General features: G+C 39.1%; 1 protein-coding gene and 1 long non-coding RNA gene across 6 annotated transcripts; both read left to right on the plus strand.

Moving 5' to 3' along the window:
• Nucleotides 1-2,145: 2,145 nt before the first annotated feature.
• LOC134867401 (uncharacterized) lies at nucleotides 2,146-5,481 on the plus strand. Its single transcript, XR_010166141.1, has 3 exons — nucleotides 2,146-2,274; nucleotides 3,186-3,271; nucleotides 5,255-5,481. It is a non-coding gene; the product is annotated as an uncharacterized LOC134867401 (long non-coding RNA).
• A 1,366-nt stretch (nucleotides 5,482-6,847) lies between these two features.
• LOC134867492 (glutamate decarboxylase 1-like) lies at nucleotides 6,848-20,027 on the plus strand. 5 transcript variants are annotated; one of them, XM_063888105.1, is made up of 18 exons: nucleotides 6,848-7,283; nucleotides 8,145-8,324; nucleotides 9,976-10,038; nucleotides 11,111-11,266; nucleotides 11,661-11,903; nucleotides 12,078-12,168; nucleotides 14,285-14,397; nucleotides 15,070-15,185; nucleotides 15,288-15,367; nucleotides 15,464-15,518; nucleotides 15,930-16,046; nucleotides 16,132-16,196; nucleotides 17,155-17,233; nucleotides 17,362-17,511; nucleotides 17,606-17,713; nucleotides 17,985-18,074; nucleotides 18,370-18,539; nucleotides 18,628-20,027. In XM_063888105.1, the coding sequence occupies exons 2-18, from the start codon at nucleotides 8,249-8,251 to the stop codon at nucleotides 18,653-18,655; spliced, it is 1,800 nt and encodes a 599-aa protein (XP_063744175.1). In that variant the 5' UTR covers nucleotides 6,848-7,283; nucleotides 8,145-8,248; the 3' UTR covers nucleotides 18,656-20,027. The 5 variants fall into 5 exon arrangements, with proteins under 5 accessions (XP_063744175.1, XP_063744177.1, XP_063744179.1 ...); XM_063888107.1 differs by lacking the exon at nucleotides 9,976-10,038; XM_063888106.1 differs by having other exon boundaries at nucleotides 6,849-7,283; nucleotides 18,370-20,027.
• Nucleotides 20,028-20,257: the final 230 nt, after the last annotated feature.

Here is a 20,257-nt window from a genome sequence, read left to right on the forward strand (position 1 = left end):
GCTGCTGGCCACCAGCCTACTGTTAGGCGTAGTTTCTGTTGGTAGTCTAGCATGAATGCATGGTGGAGATACAAGCTAGCTAACAAACTAGCTAACAAATAAGCAGACAGCTGGCTATTTAACTAGTTTGCTGATTCCCCATGTTTTAAGGCTACACTGGTATTTCTACAACTCTTCTGCTCTTGCTACTGAAAATGTACTTTGCACAAAGTATTTTTTTGCACTAAAGAACTACTTGCACTACCGTCAAACTGTGTTGATTGTGTCGAACATATGTATATATTACTTAGTTTTTGGGGGGTTTTTTTTGTATACCCCTTTTTACCCCCCCCCCCCCCCCCTTTTTTTTCTACGCTCTTATCTTTTTATGTTATATGCTCTTGTTTATATTTGCACCGTGGGACTGACAGAAACGGTATTTCAATTTTCTGTATGTATAACACATGTGGAAACTTTGACAATAAAGTGGACTTTGACTTTGACTTGACTTTGACTCTTCTCACAGATCTGTGTAAACAATCGATTGTTTGACTGTATTCAGCCAAATCCCACCTACCTGTTTTTGGTCAAATACTCTGACAACAAACATTAACCAGAATGCTTACAATACCAAAACCTTTCCCATGACAGATTCTGCTTTTAGAGCAGTCATATGTTTTGTAGGGAAAGACTGGACACTGACCTCAAAACACGTTGACCAGATAATGTTGGATTTACCTAATCAAGTCATATGGCACATGATGCAGTTATTGCCATCATAACACAACTCAGTTTGGTGGAAATTGTTGAAAGAACTGGGTTAAGTAAATCAAACAAAAACAATGAGTGTTAGCTGCTGTCCCGGATACTCTTTAAGTGGACTGTATGTAAGAGATTGAAGCTCGGCTCTTCTGCGTTCACACAGGAGCTTTAAGAGTCTCTGGCTGTGAGAAGGTGATAGGAGGTTTTCATGTCTCACAGGAGACCAGTTTAAACTGCTCCAGTGGTTAGGACAAGACAACAGACTCATTAAGTCAAAGACAATAAAACCTTGTTTCGTTGCAAGATGACCTCATATTGCATCCCATTACAAACCACAACAACACGAGAAGTAAAAACCCCAGTTGTTCCTTAGTTTATTTAATGTAGCCTACACGTTGCACTTTACTTAAGGGATGTCATTGCTGTATCATTTTAAGTATCCATTTTGCGTCATTTACATTTTTATGAGAAAATTAAAGGATTGTACTTTTGCATATTTTAATTGGCTTTTAAAGAATAAGAGGGTATTGTGTATTTAAACCATGAAGAATTGTTCAATGAGATTTTAACTTTGAGTTGTTATATCGAGACATTGTGGGGATGAAGAGAACATTTCATGCCAGTTCTGATTAAAAATGGTGAATCGAATGCCATTTTTTATGTAAGAGGTCAGAAGAGTAAATCTCACGCTGGGCTGAATGTTTTATACATCAGTGCGCACTGATTAAAATGTAATTAAAACATGATATTTTTCTCCATAACTGATTTCCATCTCTTTATTGAATACATAAATATGTTTAGATGCAGATAAGCATTTACATAGCTTTGCAGTGTACGCCCAATAATACAAGGCAGTGCAAGCTGAACCAGCTACTCCCTGTGGATGTGTTTTGATTCAAGATCAAACCTTGTTTACAGTCTGTCCTTGACCCTCTTTGAGCTTAAACCTTAGTCAAAACTCACTCTTTTGTAAGCCTCCAGAGGCAACAGATCTTCATCTTTTAAAAATTACATTTATTCTTGAACAATTGTGTCTATTTATAAGGTATATGTTCAGTTCAAACACAGTCCTTATCCAAATAGTTACACAAAAGACAACATGTTATAAAAAAACAACAACATGTTATAATAATTAGAATAGTTAATAATAATAAAGCATTCTCTTTTTTATTGTTATTATTTTCGATATTTATTATTCATTATACACATGTTATTTTTATATATTTTATGGTAATGTTTTCAAAAAAATTGTTCTTCAATTATTTGATTCGATTTTACCATTTTAATTTCTCTTACTGTGTTTTGAATGCACTCTTATAGACAAACGCAAATTCCCCGTATTGTTGATATTTAACTTGTTTTCTGCACCTCCTAGTGGCCACATGTTATATTTTCTCCCACCGTCATCATGTGATCCTGTCATGTGACATTAACAGGAAGTAGTGCTTTTTAGCCACACACCTGTCCGACATAAGTTATGTTATCCATGGAGAACTTCCAGCTCTTATCTTCAGTCCTGTGGTTGCATCCTCTGTATGTATTGGTTTATCTCATCACTCCTAGTTTTCTCGAGAGTTTTTACTAAGATATGTTATTTGAGCTGAGCTTTTTGTCAAAATAGCTAACCTGCGTGCTATCTTCTCTCTTATTATTTGCTCTCCTGTAAAGTTAACATAATACTTTTAAAGCACAATGTTTCCTGCAGAACAGTGCCATGATTGATTTGAAAAAAGCATTTAAGCTAAGGTGGCATCAAAATACTAACTATTTAAATTCCGCTAAAACCGCAGTGAAGTTAGGTTTCACATCCGGGCACTTGCGCCTAACCACCGGGTTACTTTAACCATCAATACATTACTGTAGGAATGACACTCCCTGTTAACTTTCTCATAATATTGTAAATTGCGCTGAAATAATTGTACAACCTTTGTGGTTGAAGTGTTGCTGTATTGTATTTCTTTAAAATATTATTATTACGTGTTTTCCATGTCACATGACCAATAGTCACAATCCAACCAAATGATTACTAAACTGGACACATAAACCTCAATTGGATTTTAGGCCTCTGATTTTATAAACAAATATTATTTGATATAGATGTGTTTTATTGAACACATGTTTATTTAGTAGCTTCAGTGTTATGTGACTTAATGACTCCAAATCTATGCAGGATTGTACTAGTACAATGGACAGGTTATAACTACACCTCCTACTAAGTCTAATTTCTTTTCAATAGCTTCCATAGCACTTGACCTATTCTCTTCCAACCCATACAAGATATTATGGAATGGACAATATTTGTCTCTGAAATGTAGAAGAGTACAAGTATAAAATGAGAACACTCACATATAAGTACCTGTTCTTGTAGCTGAATTGTACTTGAGTCTCTTATTTGTAAATGTCATTGACTTGGACTCCAAGCTCTTCTAAAATTCTATTCACAGCCCTGAAACTGTCCCAGATGATGGCTGCTGATGTTAGCCATGGACCGTATAAATAATGGCCGTAGTACCTGTGACGTCACCCATAGGTTTGTGAAGAGCCGTAATGAAGCTCCAAATGGGCGACTCCCACCGTCGACATCTTCTCAGTCTACCTCCCTCCCACTCCCGGCTAATCCAAATATGGACATAGGATTGGAGCTGAAGCGGGCGTGGCTACTGAAACACGCCCATCTAGCTCGAAGCTACCAAGCTAGCGAAGGATTCCAAGCTAGGCTACATGCTACCGTATGCTACTCTCATGCAGTAGTATTTTCTCCAGCGGCAAGGTGGTTATCATACCCTCCCATTTAGCATCGTGGGCGTCTTGCTCGAAGGCTAACCCACGGCTAATTAGCAGACGATACTTTATATATTCTATGGAGCAGACACACTGATAATTAGTACTAACGGTGCTAAAATATAAATAAAATAATAACATTTCACTTACCGACTTCTTGGACGGTCTGTTAGTACAATTAATCGCACAGCATATTATGTCTGATATTTGCATTCAAAAGGCACCAACACCACCAACATGTCCGACTCGGTCAAGTGCAGTGACAGTTAGTGGAGCTAGCAGAGCAGACAACTAGCGGCTAGCGCCCACTGACGGCGCTAACCTGTCAATCAAAGCGACCATGCCCTTAATTATGCATAACTTTAAGACTTAATATAATTTAAACGGGAGAGTTATATACAAAATCACCCTCCTCACAGTTGTCATGAGTAGGGAAATTAGCTATAGAGACCAAAAGCAATTTTTGTACCACGCAGTAAACGTGTAAAAATTTGCCTTTTAACATGGGGGGGGTCTATGTAAATTGCTCTGTGTTGGAGCCAAGCCACGCGGCCATTCGATGAACTGCAGTTTTTGGCACTTCGTATGTGTTTCACTGCTCAACCCCGGAGGTTGCCCCTTGATGTTAGCACATGCTTCACCTGCTTCAACCAGATCAAATGTAGCTTTTCACACAGTACAGCATTAACTCATGTTATCCCTGATCCTAGCTGCTAAGCTGTGTGTCCCCAGAATGCTTCTTCTCTCAGCAAGGGTCTGTTTGCTAGAGGCTGAGGTCAGAATATTCTCTGCAGACTGGACTTTTGGAATTCAACTTTTAGCACACTATTCAAGGCAGACCAATATAGTAATATAAATTCTTCTTGAGTTAAAAGACCAAGAAGTAAAGTCTAGAAGATGAAGGAGAGACCAGAGAGACACCGTGTGACAGTTGAGGGAAATTCAATTTCAGCTTACAGCTCAGAGAGAAACAAGGAAAGGACCAGGCTTTGTTTGTCCTCTTTTGGTCTCATTTAATTTCACTGGCCTGTTTTCAATTTAGACAGACATTCTGTTTGAGTCATGTTTTGGTCACAGATTGCTGTGAAAATAATCAAAAACGCAAATATAGTAATAGCATTTCTCCATGTACGCACTCATCCTCTCTTTCTCTCGCTGTTCATTTGGGTTATGCCCCATCTTGTGGTGAGTTTCATACAGCGCCTGGTAAAAAAACCAGCACCACCACTTTTTTCCCTTCTGTTTTTACATCTTTTGTCGTTGTATTTTGCACCACTTCCTTGTAGCTGGGAAAACTAAACACATTGTCACTGCAGGCCGACCTTTTTAACCAAGTCTTCATGACAGATACTGGTGGTAGAGGAGGGGTACTCTATAGACGTGTGACAAGGAGAAATGGGTTTGTTGTGAAGAGTATTGATTGTACACAAAGCTGAACTATTAGACAGACCCCCTGGTTTACTGTGTGACAATTTGTTTACTGTAACTTGATTAATTGCACATTTACTAAAACTAGTGATAAATACCTAACAGGATAGGTCTATTTTAATACAACACTGCATACACTGTAATTATTTGTCCTGTTTCTTTGGAAAAGACTAAATCCAGCACACTCATTATGTGCAAAAATGCATTCTCAAGTTCAGTTGAGGCGAATATGATTACTCAGCGGTCTGACTTTGCCAAACTTTCAGTGTTTTAATATAAAATCCCCTCTTTTTGTTTTCCACAGAGAGTATCATTGTGCTGAGCTGTAGCGAACAGTAACACAAAGGGCGGAAGGATCTTTTCCAGACCAGTGGGAGCAGAAGGAAGGAATGCAGCAGCTGTTTCAAAATATATATGGAAATGTGTGTTAAGATTTAAGAAATGTGAAACGGTTTTGTAAGGCAGGTCCTTGTTTTTATAGTGGTATCTTGTATAAGGGCCATAATGCCCAAATAAAGACATTTCTATTTATTTTATCTTTTAATATTGTCCATATTCGACGGGTCCTTGTTGTTGTAATTGTATTAGTTGTTTACATTTGGTGGGGGGGATAATCAAGGTCTTTTTAAGGGGTTTTAATTAATAGGATTTGGACAAAAAGTTATATTGCTTGACTCTTCTATTTGTAACTAAGTTTCTGTCACTAACAAACCAATGTCTAAAAACAATGCCGTTTGGGGTCCTTTTTAATTTCAGGGAATTGGGCCCGGAAATACTAAATCCTGATATGTTTGTTTAGAAAAAGTTTGTCTTCTTTACTTTTGCACTCGTGCTTCTTAAAGCGCCAAGACATTGTATGTGATAGGCTAACGGCGGCACTTATCTAAGCCGTTGACGAATCACAACAGAGCCGGCCAGCTAAGCTATTACAACTGACTTCAGAATCAGAATCCCTTTATTCGTCCCATTCGTTGGCTCTGGTTTCAGACAGAGGGTGAAAATACAGGCAGTACAAGAAAAATAAAGACGTTTTTGAACATTAAAGCATGGAAACATGTCACAGTAGAGGCACAAAATATAAATATGAACCTGAAGATGAGCATAATAGAGCCCCTTTCATTTTGGCTCCAAGAATCTTTAAAGAAGTCAGAGCTGGACAACAGCCTTTTAAAAGCAAGAGCAGGCTGAGGAGCTTTCCAGTGCTGAAAACAACAAACTGTCCTAACTGTGGTTGTAATGTACGGTTGTGTATGTTTTATCCCAACAGTGTCACAAAATGACCTTTAATCAGTTTTATGATACAAGAGATAACAGATCTCAAGAGACTGATGGGTGATTGGTTGTGATTGGCTTGTCTCTCTGTGTGTCCACGCTCATGTATGATGGTGACGTGTTCCAGATTAATGGGTTGGTTTATAATTAGCTTCATGAAGTATTTCTGGAGTGGCCCATTTGTGTCTCTGCCCCTGCAGGTGTCATATTCTTGGTTTTTCACTGCCACCTAGTGGATTTCTCCTTTTCTGTCCTTTCATTGTGTCATTATGACTTATGCGTTAGATTTTCACCTTTAAAAAAACACCCTGTCTGCACAAAAAGTATGAAAATAAGATTTATGATGATGCAAATTCTAGATGTAATGGCAAATAGGGTAACAATTGTCTTTCAGCGATTTAATTGATCTCCGCTCATTATGTGTTGTGTATTGCAGACTAATTATCATGATTGGAATGGGAGAAATAAATAAATAATATAGATTAATGGAGTATTAAGGCACGTGATTGTGTCCTAATTGTTGTGCTCTTGTTTGTTTCCCCACAAAGAACAAAACCAGCGATCCCTCTCCCCCTCCCCTCCTCGATCCTGATCCCTCCTCACGTAATGTGTTGCTCATATCATCAAACTTGAAGTCCGTGACCAGGATTCAGACCAGAGCTGTATAGATACGAAGACAATCATCACTTCCAAAAAAAGTCACACTTCAGGGGCCAATAGCGGCGCCATTCAGTATCAAACCTGCGGACCTGCCTGCAGACGACTCCGCTCCACAGATATGCAGCACCGGTGGAGGTACCTATACTTGCAGTGACTCATTCGTGCGCAATGACAATAAACACACACGGTTTGCTTTGAATGTCAGCAAATCAAACCTGCTCCAACAAAAGGAAGGTCACCTTGCGTGGGGTCCAGCAGAGATCTGAAGCTCGGGTCTATTTTGTCTTCCTCTGCTGCTCGGAGTGTTGCCTAAGAGCGCAGCAGTTTCCCCTCAGGACTTGATTTGGTGGTAAATTCACTTTTTTGGACTTCACCTGTTCACCTGGAGACACATTATCCCGGTAAGTAGATTAATTCATGTATGCTGTCTTTCAAGTCAAAACTAAACGAACTCTTTCTTAATTGTCATTGGAGATGCTCTAACAGGTGTTTTAAAAGGTTTACTGCTGTAAAAAATGATAGCTTTAAGTGACAGAGACGGCCTTTAGTTTGTGTATGAATTGCACGTGTTTGTGCTGAACATGTTCAATTGCTCCCTTACATGTTTTTCCTTAAGCCATTGATAACCGATTGGTGGTTGGTAAAGAGGAATGCACGATGTCTTTTTTTCTGTGGGCGACTTTCATTTGCATCACGATTAACAATGCAAAGAATCTCTTTAAACTGATATTTATCATGCAAGTTTGTAGATTCAATGCCAGGCTACTAACGGCCACATAGGCCGTATTATTAATTTGAGTAAAATAAAAAATACTTTTCTATTTGTAGGCTCCTAATTTATTTGTTGCCTTATGTCCAGATGAGATGTCTGTGTTTCATAGCCTAAGCTATAAAACAATTAGTGCCGTGCTATTTATTTTGAGGACAAGCATGAAGCTGTCTGTCGGCTGTTAACCATCATCCATCCTGAGCAGGATCAAGATATGATGCTGAAATAATCTATTATCTGGTTCAAGAGAGGGGTTTCTTTTGTCTGTCAACAGTTATAGCTGAACTTGTCATTTTAGATTTGTATATTTGTTTTATTCTGTATTCTGAGCCGACTAATTGAATCTCAACCTGTAGGACAGACTGTGTCCTTGTCTACAGGTCTGGGTCGCCAATTTGAGCATCTCTTTCAATGTAAAATAAAAACTAGAAAAAACACATGTTTAAATAGCCTACTGTTTATTTTATATGGGTTTTTTCTCTTTCCCTGCCAGTGATACTTTTGTATTGGATGGTATAAAGAGAGATTTTGGGGGCATTAAAGAAAAAACAGAAAACCCAAAGTGCCAGGCTTTTTGAGGTGAAGACTTAGGCTCTGATGGCGGCGTCTGCACCCTCCTCCTCCGCCGGCGAGTCGGATCCCAACTCGACAAATTTACGACCACCGGGCTCAAGTAGGTCCATAACAGATAAAATGCTATTTCACGTGAGCTATTTACTTTGTCAGCAATGCCATTAATCATTTTCATCGAGAGAGAGAAATGGGGGGAGAAAAAAAAAGAGTGTGCTGTCTTTTGAGAAGGCTTCTTCCGCCACAAATCACCGCTGCATTTCATTCACCATCCCGACCTCCCGGCTGCTGCCTGACAGACGAATGCTGCTGTCAAAAGCTGATATCCTCCTAGCAGTACACTGAAGGCAATTAGCCTGCAAACAAGCCCGAGGCTGCATCACCGGAACATCATATCACAAAGGCAAAGAAATATTTGTGTTGTTTTGCTGCAAATTATCAGTATTATTATTATTATTATTATTATTATTATTATTATTATTATTATTATTATTATTATTTATTAATAATAATAATAATAAAAACGGGGGTGGTGTTTTAATGCATTAATTTTTGTTTCTTTTCTTTGGTGTGCCTAAATGTGCCCTGGCTGAATAGTGCCTGCACGAAAAAAAGAAGAAAATTGCCCTGAAGTGCCTGTTAATTCAGCCATATTAAAGTGGCACTAATGGTACACTTAAGCTTTGTAGCCTTCGAGAAGGGGCACTGTAGAAACCCTGCAGCCACCACAGTCCTTTCATTGTGAGCTGTTATATAAAAAGCAGAAGCCTGCTCCTCATGAATAAAGGGCTAAAATCATGGTACAGGTGCAGACGTGCTCCTGACACAAACATATCCAGATAAGAAAAATATAATCTAATGCACTCGCATTTCTGCAGTGAAAACACATTTTTTCCTCAGTGTTATTTGACATTTATATTGGACGGATTTGCTTCGTCAATTAGTGAGTGTTGTGAAAATCAGAGATTTGTTCATGTTAGGCCCATGCACAAATTGCCTGTAGCCATAGCGTTCGAGCTGCACCTCTGAAAATGTTTGAATGCCTTATTGTCAGCACATCTGCTCGTGTTTCTTTTCTTCCTTTTTCTGTTTTTAGTTGTCCCTTTGTTGCCCATCTCATTTCCCCTGGCTTGGAAGAAATCATTGAGGGGACTGAGTTTAAGTGCGTCCAATGAGCTGAGCAGGGCAATGATTTATCTAATGATCCAATGCAAGGGGTTAAATTGGGATGTGGGAACGGGGCTGCCCCCCTTCTTCACCCTCCCACTCCCACCCCTCCTCCCATAAATTGCTGCTTTTGAGGATTTTGGTCTATGCCTCCATCCAAGGTGCCCCATCCCCTCTGTGGCTGGAAGCCCTTGATAACGCAGTAATTCTGTATCTGTCACCGGCCAGCCGGTTCATGTCTACTGAAGCTCGCATTTTAACCAGCATCTATCTATTCACTCAATTAGATCTTTAGCCTGGCGTGGATCCAATGGGCTAATTAATTTGAAGTCCTCGCCTAGGTCATAAACGGTGACATACAGTGGAAATAGGCTGATCCAGATCCAGGGACCGGGGGAGGGCCGGTTTAATGTTAAAATAATCCCAAGACTCTCATGCTGGCTATTTTAGTTTCAGTGTGCGAAATCACTCCACCTCATACCTTTCGCAATTCATTTCCACGATTTAATTGTTTAAGATAAAAATGTATACCCAAATTGGATTTTTTTTGTCGGGCCCTCTAATTGTTTTAAAAATAATAATTTTAGGCTATGATGCTTGGTGTGGAGTTGCCCATGGATGCACTAGAAAATTGGGAATGAAGATATGTGGTAAGTTGCTCTATTTCTTGGGGTAAAAAATATGCAAAATATATGTGTCAGAAAAAGATTAAATACGACTTTACAGTAATCCTGTATATGGACTGCATATTTGTATTGGTGGCACAAGCGAAACAAACGCTTGGACGAACAGAATACATTTTAAATATCATACAAACAAGGAGTAACCTTAGATTAACCAATATTATTTATTTTTTTACCATTAGCTTCATCTGTGTTTGATGAATTATCCAACATGTACAAAAGGCGAGGTGCATCGGCCAACACTATCAATGTATTCCTGAGTGGGTGCAGATGAAATTGAAGATGGAATTTTAATATTGGAAGATAGATTTAGACATTTTACAATTTTTGTCTTTTTCAGTCTCATACGGCCCACTAAACAAGGGCGGATTGACACCTCCCATAATGGTGAATGTCATGCACCAGCGCGCAGCACCATTTTCTAGTATTTTTGACCGACACGTTCTGGTGGTTTCATTTAGGCTGTTTAATTACCCAGGACCGTGGAAAGCTACAAAATACAATAGGAACATCAAAAACAAAGCTACATTCTGGTAAAATGAATATCGGGGTGTAAACAGCAGGTTTAATGTAAAGGAAGCGGGTTGGACATATTTCACATGAAATTTTTGTCAAATTTACTAGTGGATTATGCAGGCTGTATGTATAACTGAAAATCTACTATCAGATGCACGTTTGGCCTGTTTTATTATCGTCTATTTTGCTTTTCACAGACAGGGGAGCTTGAGTAAGAATTTACAGCAGCTACATGACAGCCATTTGTTTTTGCATGGCTGGAGTTTGATGCTGATGTCACCGGGCTCTACCTCCCACAGAGCCCTCCGCCCATAAATAGGATTCCCTGGGCAGCATGGGAGTTTTTTTTTATAAAATAGAAAGAGCGAGTGAGAACAGTAGCTCCCCGGAGAAAGACAGAGAGGAGATACAAGTCACAGATTGGAAATTATTAGTTGGCCAGGTAGTCAACAAGCTGCAGCTCTCAACATGTATGGGGAGTGTAACCACCCTGCGGACTCCTCTGCTTCTTGTAATCGTTTAGGGTTTTTGCAGAAGAACAACAGTCTGGAGGAGAGGAGCAGGATGGTGAGCTCCTTCAAAGAGCGTGCAAGCAAGAACCTGCAGTCCTGCGATAACACCGGAGGAGAGGCGCACTTCAGACGCACGGAGAATGACTTCTCCAATATGTATGCCAGAGGTAGGATGAAGAAGATCGCAGTCTGCTTAATATTTGAAAATAATTGAAATACACTTGAAGGAAGATATGTGTGGGCATTTTAATCTGGATTATAATAATGCAAAAAAACAAGTAAATAACATGCAGATTAATTATTGCAAACGGCAACATCTACTGTCATAATGGGACTGCATTTGTTGGTGGTTATTAATTATTCAATGCTGCTTCAAACCCAACTGTTGGCAAAAAATAAATAAAGCTAAGGATCAACTTGAAGAGTTGAGACCCAAAAGGTCACAGGAAAGTAAATGGTTAAAAAAAAGGACCTGTAAAAACTCAACATGAAAGTAAATCTTTATACTTGGGTGAGGAAACACAAATACATATCAATTAAATCTGTGTTTTTATTGTATAGATCTGTTGCCAGCCAAAAATGGAGAGGAGCCGACCATGCAGTTCTTGCTGGAGGTTGTGGAAATCCTTACAACCTACGTAAGGAAGACCTTTGATAGATCCACCAAGGTCCTGGACTTCCACCACCCCCACCAACTGCTGGAGGGCATGGAGGGCTTCAACCTGGAGCTCTCTGATCAGCCAGAGTCCCTGGAGCAGATCCTGGTGGACTGCAGGGACACCTTGAAGTACGGAGTGAGAACAGGTGAGAACAAAAGAGGCCTGAAGGCGCGCTGCAAGGCCTGCTGCAATCAATAACACTCATTAACTGACATGCCAGTGTAATGATTACAGATAAGCTATTTTCTCCCTCACATTCTCAAATGATTCATTGTTTTCTGGGCTTTATGTTTCTTTGTTATCTCTTTATCATTCGCAGGTCACCCCAGGTTCTTTAACCAGCTGTCCACCGGATTAGACATCGTAGGGTTGGCAGGAGAGTGGCTTACATCCACAGCCAACACCAACATGTGAGTACTATGATAAAATCTCATTTATTAGTTGATTTTATTTGTATTTTTTAAATATTTGCGTTGCAGAAACACAGTCATGAGGATAATATTTGAGTAAAAATAAGATCCAGTTTGGAAGTCATTAGGCTAATTTCATGCTACGTTTTTTTGTAGCCATTGTTTTTAAATTGCCCATGAAGAAAGGCTTTCAATTGGAGGAACACTTGAAGTGACATGCAGTAATTACCGTCACTGGCTGCAGAGTAATAGATTGTCAATCAAGCAGGAAAATAAAAAGACATTTATACAGCTACTCCCCCCTGGTATTATCATTGTTGCCCTCTGCTCAGGCTGTGGTCACATAACTCAGCCCCGCAGGCAAACTAAATTGCATATTGATTCGCATTAACAGTTTACATGCTGTCTTTGTCTCATCGAAAGCTAGTTCTTGTGACATAACAATGCCTGGCAGGGGAAAGAGCTTCTCCCCCTCAGACCATCTGTACACAGCCCTCAGTGGGAATAAGTGAGGAGTTTTTCCATTGCATTAAGACATTTAGGTTTAGCTTTCCGTCAATCTGTATCTGAGGGGGTTTACTCCATCTGTGTTGTTGTCCTCTGTACAAGCTTATACTTGTTACTAGTATCTCAATGAAGGTGAAATGCTGAACAACTTCATATTGTCGTATGTATGCAGCTTCAGGACATTTTTTTATTATTACCGTTTGTGCACTTGTGGGGGTTGAATACAATATGCAGTACAGTACAGTACAGATAATATCAATTAAACTAGATGGTTGCTGCGTTTTCCATGAGTTAAAAAGAATCCATGTATCATAAGTTTCCACTCTAAAATGTAATGCTGTTTTCCTTTGCCCATGCTACACCAGGTTTAATGGAAACCGGATATTATTTTTCTGTATGCTTCTGACAAACAGACAAATAATAAACACACCAAACCAAAAATATAACCTCCTTGACAGAGTTAAAATATATATATTTAAAAATATAAATGGATGTCTGTAGATGGATTTCTGTACCACTTGCACCAAAATGTGCTCTTTATAGGGGATTTATAAGTTATAACTAATGTTTAAATCTTAAACGGATATCAGCAGTCCTTAAACGTGTTTTAATAGCCTTGGTTCAGCCACCAGCCTTTCTATCGGGGCGTAGAGAAGCACTGCAGTCAGGTTGTTTGTTATTGGCGACATCACCAATGATGACTTGAACCAGAGGGTGGAGGTTGCTTACATACTTGTAATTTACTTTTATTAATTACTCCATCAACCCTAATTACCCCTGGCAGATATTGACTGACACTAATAGAGTGACAATCACTTCCAGGTCTTACATAATCAGAATAGGAGAGCGTCGTCTGCATGAATGAATGCGGGGAAATAAATGTGACATCTGCAAAGTGTAATGTGGCTTGTTTATTTTTCCCTCTCTGTATTCCTGTGTGTATCCGGAAGATGCTGAAGGGCACAATGCAGCATTCTGCAATCTTCCACTGATTCGTATACTTTCTTTGCATGAATAGACAGATACTTATGTAATTAGAAGAATATTGGTCAGGAGAAGATGGATGAGCCTCCCTGTGCTGTAACTCCAAATCAACGGTGCTCTTCTCCGAGGCAGATGGGTTTAATTTGATTAGATGGGAAATAAATAAATACATCAGGGGACAAAACATGCAAAGAATTCCTGCAATGAGAAAGTTAAAGCCATGTGAAACAACTTTGTAATTATTTTATTTCCTTTGTTTCTAAGGCAATCCTATTAAAAGTGCATTGTTCACAATCCTGATGCTCTGTCAGTGAGCTGGTTTGGCATTTGCTGTATCATTTCCCTGCAGCAGAAGGCCATTTCTAACACAAGATGGTGTTGTTATTGAAGTGTGACCATGTTCATAATGTTGTATCTGTTCCCTTTCTATTGAGCCAACAGTATGCTGTACAATTATACAAACACGTATTGTTAAATCCCAGCATATTTCATATCTTTATTGATCTCAGTCTCTCCTGCTAACTTTATGTTGTATAGAATATTGCTTGATTAAAACCAAAAAATAAAGATGAGCCTATACTTTAACTTCCAGCCAACTTCATTATTATTGTTTGGTTTGTTCCAGGTTTACCTACGAGATCGCCCCTGTCTTTGTGCTCATGGAACAGCTGACACTGAAAAAGATGAGAGAGATGGTCGGCTGGCCTAATGGAGAGGGCGATGGGATATTTTCCCCAGGTGAGAGCCAAACCAGTTCCTCTATAATCCCGAGACTTTATGCAAAAAATTGTTATAACTCCAGACTCAAACAGATACCACCAGTTGTTTTGGTCTGATAGTTTATTAGCTATGCTTCTGAATTTATAGTTTTAACTTCTAAAATATTTCATGTTGTTGTCATCAAGTGTTGACATCTAATAAATTAGGGATAGTTTGATATATCATTATTATACTAATGTAATGACAGCTACGGTTATTATTTGAATTTGGCTAATATCTGACCAAGTATTAGGTCAATGCATCTCTGTAATCAAGTTCTAGTTATGGGAAAAAAAATCAAAATGATAAGTAAATTCTTTGGATTGTAATCATGATAAATACTTGTTGTATTACTTTAATGCTGCAGCCTATCAAAGCAAGGCTAGTTTCAAGCCGTATAAACTGTTGTGCAGCCTACTCTATAATGATGCTTCATAATTTATAAGCTGAATGCATTTCATTTTAATAATCTGCGGGAACTGGAAACTGAAATAAATGTAGTGGAGCAAAACTATATATACAGTACTTTTCCCTCAAAAATATGTATTGTGTAAAAGACCTCTAAATGGAGTTACTCAAGTACAAGTAACTAACAACTAACTGTATTTAGTTATTACCGTCCTTACTTACTACCTTTGTTGGTTTCTACAGGAGGAGCAGTCTCCAACATGTACAGTGTGATGATTGCCAGATACAAGTTCTTCCCTGAAGTCAAGACCAAAGGCATGTCAGCTGCCCCAAGGCTGGTCCTCTTCACCTCAGAGCATGTAAGTCTAACACTCTCTGTATTACTGTACCTTTATCACAAGGTTTGAATATTTAAGAGTTAATCCAGCCTGAACTGACTGATCAAACATTGTTTCTTGCAGAGCCACTATTCCATTAAGAAGGCCAGTGCAGCTCTTGGCTTCGGGACAGAGAACCTGATCCTTCTGAGCACAGATAAGAGGTTTGCTTTATCTCAAACCTAGAGGCAGACATGTCTGGTACAAGATAACACATATGGAATTAATTTATAACTGTATGTGTTTTTCTTCTTCTCCAGAGGGCGAGTCATTCCTGCTGATTTGGAAGCAAAAGTAATAGAGGCCAAGCAGAAGGTAAATGTCATCCGCAGTGTCTCAGACATGGTGCTCTTTCTGTCAGTGACTCCGTGCAATGAGAAACACCCTGAGCCATGGAGTTTACTTGTACCAAAGGAAACACTTATGTGGGCCAGAGCAGTGAGGATTTTTCAGTAAGGTTAATGCTTCTGTCTGCTCACATGTGATGCTCTTTGGGTCTAAAGTACCATCCTGGAAGTCATCCTTCAAAGGCAAAGTGATTCACAGTGACTAGAATAAATGGGAAGGCAGCAGTAGGGCCCGACAGGAAGAGTGGATTATTCGTGAAATGTGTTTTAGTTTATGTCTTTGATGTCAACAATCACAGGGAGAGAATGGACATAACATTGAATTCAGCCCAAAATTGTACCTAATGTCTTTTTTCTCTCCGATGCTCCCTGTTTGCAGGGCTATGTGCCGATGTTTGTGAATGCCACCGCTGGTACCACCGTCTACGGAGCCTTTGATCCCATTAATGAAATTGCAGACATCTGTGAAAAGTACAACATGTGGCTTCATGTAGATGTAAGATAATCTTGTTATTATTTAATCACCAGATGTAATAGAAATGTACATCCTTGTTGTTATAAATGTCTTGTGTCCTGTGCAGGGTGCATGGGGAGGAGGTCTGCTGATGTCCAGGAAACACAGACACAAGCTGAATGGAGTGGAGAGGTAAAGTACACAACGAGTGAACATATAAATTAGGATGTATGCAGTACAGGAATACATGTTGTTAAGGGTGGAATATTTTACTCATGGGTCATGAAGTTCAGTTTAATTGTCACGGAGAGCAAAACTCAGGTTATCAAAGACCTTGATGTCACCAGGGATACTTTGGCATCGACTTTATGTTAAACTGGGGGCCTTGGTTAGAAAACCATGGGAAACCACCAGTGCATTTGCAAATAGTCACTCCAAGCGGCAGCGCACCTGGACCATCTGTACATTTGGAGCGCTGTTGGAATATACCATTTGGTTATTCAGAGCAGCACACACTGGGATCAGCAGAGCGTACTCACTGAAATAGGAACTGTCTTAGAGAAATGCAACAACCGAGGGCTGAGGGTGATGATATTTGTTAAATTACTCTGAGACGGTATCGGGGTATCATTTTGCAATTAGAGTAACATCCTTCTTATTCAGGAGGAAACTTTTACTTCAATTTATTTGATGTTTTACGCTTTAGTTAAATCATGTAGAAATAGAACACATTATTCCTTTCATCTTCAAAGTCAGGATATCTTCCCCTCAGCTACTAAATCTTTTTTTAATCATTCTTCATTTATAGCCTTTAAAACATAGCAGACAATTGAGAAACTACAGGGATGGGAGGAGTCAAATAGGGAACTCAAAATACAACAAAAGTGACTAAGCATGGATATGGGGGCCTCAAGGGCACCCCAATCTGCCTTCCTTCAAGGAAGATGAATACTAAATTGTTGGATGTGCTTTATGATCTTAATAGTAGTAAACCTGGACATGATTACAGATGTCTAATACTCTTTCAAAGGATTCCTGTCCACAGTTATTTCAATACAATTGAAGGATCAGTGTGTTTTAAGATTTTTGTTCCCCGACTTGTCACACCCACAATCACAGCGCTTTGTTTACTGTTTCAATATCTGTGCAGGGCCAACTCAGTCACCTGGAACCCCCATAAAATGATGGGTGTGCCGCTGCAGTGCTCTGCCGTTCTGGTCAGAGAGAGGGTGAGACTTTCTCAGTCGCCTGCTGCACACAATAACACCCCTCCACCAGCACAATCGATAAGCTGGCTGTTTTCTGCCGATGTTTAGTAACCTCAGTGTTTCTTTCATCACCACTGTGTCCATTGCAGGGATTATTACAAGGCTGCAATTCCATGTGTGCTGGTTACCTCTTCCAGCCAGATAAACAGTACGACACTTCATACGACACAGGCGACAAGGCCATTCAGTGTGGACGGCATGTGGATATCTTCAAGTTCTGGCTCATGTGGAAGGCTAAGGTGTGTATTAAAAAGATTAAAAGCCTCTACTAACACTGCTGCCATATCTAGAATGTGATGGCAACAACTCCTTTCTCTGTAATCTACCCAAAAGGGAACCGTAGGATTTGAACAGCATATCGACAAGTGCCTGGATCTGTCAGCATACCTCTACGATAAAATAAAAAACAGAGCGGGCTATGAGTTGGTGTTCGAAGGAGAGGTAAGAACATTTAAGCAAACTTCTTTTTGAATGGAAATATTGATATTGACTGATAATTCATTTGATACTCAAGATGAACAGATTTAGCAGAAAGGAAACATTTTGTCTCTTGTAATAAACGACTACATCAAAATACCTCATATCTTAACTTGCTTTCAGGATTGATTCGACCATTTTGCATTGCTGACAAGCAGACAAGAACAGCTGAAATTACAGAAGGCTGTGTTTATCGCCACTCATTACAAATGTGGTTCCCATTTTCTCTTATCAGCCGCAGCACACTAATGTGTGTTTCTGGTATATTCCGCCGGGCCTGCGGGGCCTGCCTGATGGCGAGGAGAGGCGCGAGAGGTTGCACAAGGTAATGACTCATCAATCTGCTTTTCAAGATAGCTTTTAACTTCCACTGCCCACTTAGGTTGAGTCATCTAGTGTATTTTGGATGTAGGGATTCACAAAGTAAAGTGATGGACATTATGTGAGTGCATATGCGTGTATTTTTGACTTAGGATGGTAATATTGCAGTGTTGTAAAGTAACTAAGTAGATTTTACGTTAACGTTCTCAGTAACATTTTATTTGCATGACTTTTACTTGTAACAAAATTATTTAAGTACAAGACCTGAGTACTTCTTCTGTATGTTTCCCCTGCAACAGGTGGCCCCAAAGATCAAAGCAATGATGATGGAGTCAGGGACTACGATGGTGGGTTACCAGCCACAAGGAGACAAGGTCAACTTTTTCCGCATGGTGATCTCAAACCACGCCGCTACCAGGTCAGACATCGACTTCCTGATCGAGGAGATTGAGCGACTCGGGCTCGACTTGTAAGACCGACACATTATTTTTTTCTCCACACATTTCCGACTTCATGTCCCTTCTGTCTCATAAAGACGTTGACATTTTTGCTTACAGATCTTTTCTGGCAATGCACAAGAAATAATAAGCTCTGTGTGTTCTCTGTCTCTTCTGTTGATGACACTTATTCAAAACATGTAGAGTGAAAAGGAGATAAGTGAAAACTGTGAGGGAATCACAAAAGTTCACTGTATTCTTGTTAATCCATATGTTACGCTGAATGAAACCTTGAGATTAACATAATGTAAATATCAAGAATATCAGAGCACTAAGGTGATTCTTTCCATAGCAGCTATTAAAAAGTTATTTTACTGTGTACTATAAGAAGGTCAGAACAGAATGAAATCAAAATATTTTTTCACAGGTACCAGAGCACAATAGGGAATCTTAAAGCATTTCCATTAACAGTATTAATGTAAAATATATAGAAAATGTATATGGTTTACTAACTGTTGGTACTCCATGTCGTCTGTATAATTATCAAGCCAGATACCTCACCACATTGTACCCTAGCTATTATTTCCCTTTGATATTACATAGCTGGGAATATATAACACAGTCATTGTACTTGATCGCTGTGTTTTTAGAGATTTTTGTGTAGATTGTGTATAGTATTGTTACATTGCCTTTGTGCCAAATGTGTCCTAGTTTTACAGTGAGAGGAATCCTATATGTAAATCGACCACACAGTATTGTATGTAATAGATAAATACCTTTATTTATACCCAGAGATTCTTATTGTTGATCTGCTGTCCTGAACCATTTGTAATGTGTCCTTCTTCATGGTTGGAAACTCTGCTGTATCATATCACAATGTTTTGAACAACATTGAATTATTTTAGTGTATTTGTGAACCAAAGAAGGGTCGAGTTACACTTATGAACATGCCCTTATTCTCCCTCATGGATGGGTTCAGATGTTTGTATGAGAATACTTAACTTATCACTCTTACCTTTAGTGCAATCTATGTTGTGTAATTGTGCAATGTCATTGTGATTCACTGACTGAATGTTGTCCAGACACTCTGCTTTATGTGGGAGGCATGACCGGCAGTGCGGCCGCTACTGCCGGCGCTTTGTTCTTGATAAAAAGCACAATGCTAACCCAGGATGATGGGGCACTTTTTATGCTACAGACACATGATTGTCTGTATTATAATGTGTTTAGTGGAGCTTTAATATGCAACATTTTGTTTATCTTAACACGCTCAATAGGCACACTTTTATGTTGAGAAAAACAACTTGAGATTATTTATCGAGAAAAAGTTTAGCTTGAACAATAAAATGCCCTGTGTTTGATCCTGTAATAAGATTTATTGAACAATTGTACATTCCTGAATTAGTGGGATGATATATCCTGTGTTAAATTCTATGTAGGCACTTTAACTTCATGCCATCATTTGCAGAGTGATATTGTTGTATCCACAGCGCTAATAAAAACATGAGCTGTAGAACATCTGTGGGCACATTTCTTTTTTACAGTTTGTTATTGGACAAATATGTTTCGATCTACAAGGAGAAGTCAAGGTGTATGTGGCAAGGTGACATTAGCTCTACTTACACTGCTATAGTGGAGAGATAAAAACTGTAATTTCCTAATCTTTTTTTTCTTATTTCTTATTAAAACACACTATATAGAAAAGTATTAAACTGTGAAGATTCCACTTAAACACTAACTGGGTTTGAAT

The sequence above is a fragment of the Eleginops maclovinus genome, chromosome 7, assembly GCF_036324505.1.
Source record: "Eleginops maclovinus isolate JMC-PN-2008 ecotype Puerto Natales chromosome 7, JC_Emac_rtc_rv5, whole genome shotgun sequence".
In the NCBI taxonomy this organism is placed as follows: Eukaryota; Metazoa; Chordata; class Actinopteri; order Perciformes; family Eleginopidae; genus Eleginops; species Eleginops maclovinus.